At 47.4% G+C, this 5,485-nt stretch overlaps 1 protein-coding gene across 1 annotated transcript in view; it reads left to right on the top strand.

Annotated features, from left to right (window-relative positions):
* Positions 1-732, top strand: part of LOC108801299 (phosphatidylinositol 5-phosphate 4-kinase type-2 beta-like) — a 151,175-nt gene extending 150,443 nt beyond the window's left edge. The window contains exon 7 of the mRNA XM_018573234.1: positions 541-732. Within this exon, the coding sequence (XP_018428736.1) occupies positions 541-732 (192 nt within the window). The remainder of the gene's footprint in view (positions 1-540) is intronic.
* Positions 733-5,485: the final 4,753 nt, after the last annotated feature.

Here is a 5,485-nt window from a genome sequence, read left to right as displayed (position 1 = left end):
GGGGGGTGGAAAAAGCGGGGGGGGGGGGGGGGGGTTAACACGTCTTTAATGGATCCAGTACACGTTCACTGCATGTCCTAAGCGAGACAGAAAACAGAACACGAATGGGGGCTGGTTTGGGCTATTTTATTAGCTAGAAAGTTGTCCTGGTCAGAGTCAGAGATGGAGCTGACCCCATGGGTATGCTGACATGAGGAGGCCAAAAATCCAGACTGCTTTTGGCCATTTCAAATTGCAATAGCCAATAGCAGGCTATTGGCTATTGGCTAATAGCTAATTGGCTATTGCAACCCGCCCACTGCTTGCTGTGCCCTCCTCTCAGCGTGGAGGTGAGAGCTAGGGGATCCAACCAACTAATCGATAATGAGAATAGTTGACAACTATTCTTATTGTCAATTTATTATTGATGAATCAATTAGTTGGTTGCAGCCCTACTAATTACTACTAATTACAATCACCAAAATGTTTCAAATTTATATTTTATTATATTTTCAGAAATCACTTATGCTGAAACTTTTCTAACTTTTGCTTAATTCTCAGGCCAAGGATTTGCCCACATTTAAAGATAATGATTTCCTAAATGAAGGACAGAAGTTGCATGTAGGCGAGGAGAACAAGAAGATGTTCCTTGAAAAGCTAAAAAGAGATGTTGAGGTGAGAGATGACAATTGTAACTTAGGAATGTTTTCAATGCATACGGTACTGCTGTCAAGTCCTAACACGTATGCTTAAAATACCCTATGTCCATCACTCTAGCCATTTTTACTACAGTTTAGAAAGATCAAAACACAATATTGCAATGAAATACTATGTTATGCTTCCATTTAATTGGCAGTAGATATTTTGTTGCAGTAGAAATCGTTAAAGAGATATTCTACATTACATATAGAGTTGTCATCACTAGGTCTAAAATAATGTATGCAATGAAAACTAACCGGTTTTATTTAGACATTTCAGTAGCATGTTGATAAATACCACGTCCCCCCATGTGAGGCGACTACTGGGGGATGGAGGTGGCCAGGGGAGTGGCTGCACGCGCGTCTCCTGACAGGAGAGCTGCGTAACAGCCGGAGTGTTGGAAGTAGATCCACGCCCCCCAGGTGGACAAGAACTGCTTCTCTGTGTTTCTGAGGTTAGCCGTTAGGTCTTCCATGGCATATACTTCTCGCACTTTGGACAGCCATAGAGTGATCGATGGGGGATGGGGTTGCTTCCACATTAGAGGGATAGCTGCTCTGGCTGCATCCAACAAGTGGCGTGTGAGCGAGTGCCTGTATGTGGTGAGTGGGGCCGTTGACATGTGTAGGAGACATGCCGCCGGATTGTCTGTCAGGTCTACCATGGTCAGTTCTTGGATAATGGACAGCACCTGATTCCAAAAGGGCCTCAACGCTCTGCAAGACCAAAATGTATGCAACATTGTGCCCGCAGCTGAGTTACAGCGCCAGCACCTGTCCGATATGATGGGTCTCATTTTCTGCAAGAGCCAAGGAACCCTCTACCAACGGGACAATATTTTGTAGCCGAGTTCCTGCACTTTACTGGCCATAGAGGATTTGAGTGACATGGTGAGGATGGTGTGGGTCTGTTGTTCCGTAAAGATCGTCCCTAGTTCTTCCTCCCACCGTTTTACAAAAGATGGGACCGCATCAGTAGGAGGAGTGTTTATCAAGTTATAAATGGTGGAGATGGCATGTCATGATGGTAGAGAGCCTGTACATAGCTCTTCGTATGTCGTGAGGGGTCTGTCCAGCTCCTGAGGGTGTGGGATTGCCCTAAGAAAGTGCCGAAGCTGCATGGCACTCCAGGGGTCGAGCGGGGGGTCAGTTAAGTGTTGTAGGGCTAGATTAGTCAGCCAGTCTGAGTTAGCTCGGAAGTCCCTTACTCTATATTTGTCCGCAGTGACCAGGCGTGTGTGAGTTGAGCATTTTCCGCACCTGGGGTGAAGTCAGGATCCCCTATGACAGGTGTCAGTGGCGAGGGAGCAGGGGCCAGTGGTGTGTTGCACAGTACAGTACGTGCAGAGCGAATGGTGGCGGTGATCAACTGATGTTCCAGAACTGTGGACGGTAGGCGGGAGGAAAGCCACGGGAGCCCTTCTATACGTAGCCGGTGTGTGGCCCTTTCAATTGAGATCCATATCTTACTATCGCAGTGGACGTGCCAGCCCTGATCCTGTTAAGGTGGACCGCTTTATAGTAGGAGTGGAAGTCAGGCAGTCCCACCCCTCCCCTGTCCCGTGGAAGGCTTAGAGTTTTCCTACTCAGTCTCGGATGAGATCCAGCCCATACAAAGAACATCACCGCCCCAACCTGTTAGCTATGATTTTAGAGAAAATTTTCAAGTCTACGTTCAGCAACGCAATCGGGCGGTAGTTACCACAGATCATGGGGTCACGGTCTCCCTTAGGTATAATGGTGATCCAGGCTCGTAACATGTCCCTAGGGATCGGGGAGTCCTGTAAGATGGAGTTATACGCTGTGAGGAAGTGAGTAGAGAGTTGGGAATGAAATAGCTTGTAATAAGCGCCCGTGAAGCCGTCGGGGCCTTTCCTGGTTTAGTGGCTCTAATCGCCAGCTCCAGTTCCAGTGGGGAAATAGGGGCCTCCATCACCTCCCTATCTTCGGGGGACAGTACAGGCATATCAGAGCCACCAACATAGGATCGGTCCGCGGGGGTGGGAATGGTATGAGCCTGTCCCGCCTCCGGGGGACGCAAGTTATAGAGACTTGCATAGAAGGCCCTGAATTCTTCCGCTATCTCTGCAGACGATGTCACTGTCTGTCCGGTACGTGTCACAATTTGAGAGATAAAGGTCTTACCCCGAGCACCCCTCAGGGCTCTCGCTAGCATCCTCCCGGGCTTGTTAGAAAACTCGTAGAGTCAAAAAGCATGCGCTTTTTGACTCTAGCGAACAGCAGTTCGTTTATTTCCACTCTGATCACCTGGAGCTCAGCCTGAGCTGCCAGGGCCAGTGATCGTTTATGTGTGGATTCTAGGGACTGGAGACGGCTGAACAGGTGAGCTAAGTGCTGGGCCCCCTCGCATTTCTTACAGGCCCCATGTTTCACGAGAATGCCTCTAACGACACACTTGTGGGCCTCCCAGGTGACCAAAGGTGAGGGGGAGGCGGGGACGTTGCGAAGAAAGGAGGAGGACAGTTCAGCCTCCAATTCAGTTGTGACTAGGATATCCTGTAGCAAGGATTCATTTAGACGCCACATATAGCATGGGGAAGCGGGCACTACCAGGGATAAAGACATGTGAATGGGGACATGGTCAGATAGCAGAATGCTGTCAATTGTTGCCGAGCGCACCTGAGGTAACACCTTATGTTCAACAAAAAAATAATCTAACCTGGTGTAGGTTTGGTGGACCTGCGAGAAAAAGGTATAATCTCTGTCCCGGGGGTGCATAAACCTCCAGCTGTCCATCAGGCGTAGGAAATGAAGCTCAGACTTTCATTTCTTCAAATACGAATAGGCCAGATGGGAGGTGCCCCGAGAGATATCCACCAGCGGGTCCATTGCGAAATTAAAGTCCCCCCCCCAGTACCAGAATACAGTCAGTGAATTCCAGGAGGACCTGAACCAGAGTGCGGATGAACCCCAGCTGATCTGTATTTGGGAAGTACACATTGGCTAAGGTCACTGACACACCACCAATTGTTCCCTTTAGGAGTAGAAACCTCCCATTGGGGTCTTCATACTGATCAGTATAAGCCCATGGGACGGTCTTAGCAATAAGGGTGGACACACCCTTGGTCTTTGAAACCGGAGAGGAGCAGTGGTATACCGTGGGATAGTCCCTATTGCCCAACCGGGGGATCTGATCTTTTTTAAAGTGCGTTTACTGAACGTACACAATTTGGGATCCAGCCTTCCTCAGATCCGCCAGTAGTCTGGATCGCTTTTCAGGAATGTTTAACCCCTTTGCATTCAGGTATGTGAAAACAATCGCCGTCATTATAGCAGGTGCGGGTAGGGAGAGCTGTCCAGGTAAAAAAAAGGGAACAGTTTAAAAACTGACAGAAAAGGAAAAAGAGTTTTTAAATACTAAAAAAGGGTCTAAAAAGGAAGGAAGGAAGCAGAGACAACAAGTATTCAAAAAATCAAGCACTCAATATATCCCAAACAGTTCAAATCCATTTTTTTTAATGCCACTTAGCTTCCTGGCACTTTGTTCCCAAGCCCTGTGTGAGCAAAAAGAAAGGGGTAGGGATAGAGGGAGCCAGATGGAGTGAATCAAAAGAGATTTGGAGCATAGCAAGAGAAGAGTGGAGCGAAGAGGTAGAGCAGAAGCAGGGAAGGGAAGAATAGCAGGTGTGGAAGCAAATCACCAGTTGGTGATTGCGGCCTGACCGGTCTACCGGTACGGGCAAGATCAACAAATGTATCAACCCGTTGCACAGTGCACGGGGTAGCCCTATGTAGGGGTAGGTCAAAGAACAATGTGAGTAAACAGGATGATCTGAATAACAGTGCAAACAAAACAACTTCGATAATAAAGGAGATGCATAACCCCCCTCCCATGACAGTGCGGCACGGGACACGGCCCCAGACCCAGCCCCTCGGACTGTAGTCATCTAGCGTGTGGCAGGAGCCTCTGCCCGGGCGCAACTGGGAGCCGACCGGAAGTCACAGCCCCCATCCCTTCCGAGCCGATCCGTGCCGTGTCCCATGCCCACCGTACAATTAAGGAATCACATCCCCTCCCAGGTGTCCCACAAGTGTGATATGGACCCCTTATGGTAACATCGATATATGCAGTAAAACAACATGAATCAAACAAAACTAACCACTAAATACAACAGGCCATTCTATTGTGAAACTGCACAGAAGAAAATGACGTGTAAAGTGTGAACCCGATGCCTCATCGCATGCATCCCTCGCAACGTGCAGGAGGGGTAAACAAAATACCTGAGTGTGCGTGATGCTCGTCTTATAAGCATTTAACCAGTTTTATGGGAAACTGCTTCATCAGGAGTATGCTAAGGAACTCTAAAGTAAAGCAAAGTTATTACCAACATTAAACAAAATTACGAATAAATACCCTATATGTCTTATTGTACCTAATAACTTACATAGAAGACCACTTTTGAGTATATAGCTTCAACCCAGTCTCATGCAGACCCTGGGTGCAGACTGGTAGGAGCCATAACAGGCAGCACTCCTAAGATGCCATTATAAATGATACTAAGAGTAAAAATAAACCCCTTCATAATGATGCAAGCCTTTATATGAAGCAGTATCAATTACCTGACCACATCAAGCTGGCACATCCATTGTATCCCCAAGATCATGCAGAAAACACCACAGATGATCATGAAGAGATGCCTGGGAATGACAGTACAAAATACTCAAACAGCCCAACCGAAACATCAGGATGAACTACACTACATACACAATATTCTCAGGTAGTAGGGAACATGCCCCAGTATTTATATGTATAGATTAAATCAAGTTACAAGGAAAATCTAAGACTA

The sequence above is a fragment of the Nanorana parkeri genome, unplaced genomic scaffold (genome assembly GCF_000935625.1).
Source record: "Nanorana parkeri isolate BGI_ZX_2015 unplaced genomic scaffold, ASM93562v1 scaffold2286, whole genome shotgun sequence".
NCBI lineage: Eukaryota > Metazoa > Chordata > Amphibia > Anura > Dicroglossidae > Nanorana > Nanorana parkeri.
Note: the sequence above shows the minus strand (reverse complement) of the source record. Positions and strands in the feature narration are given on the sequence as shown.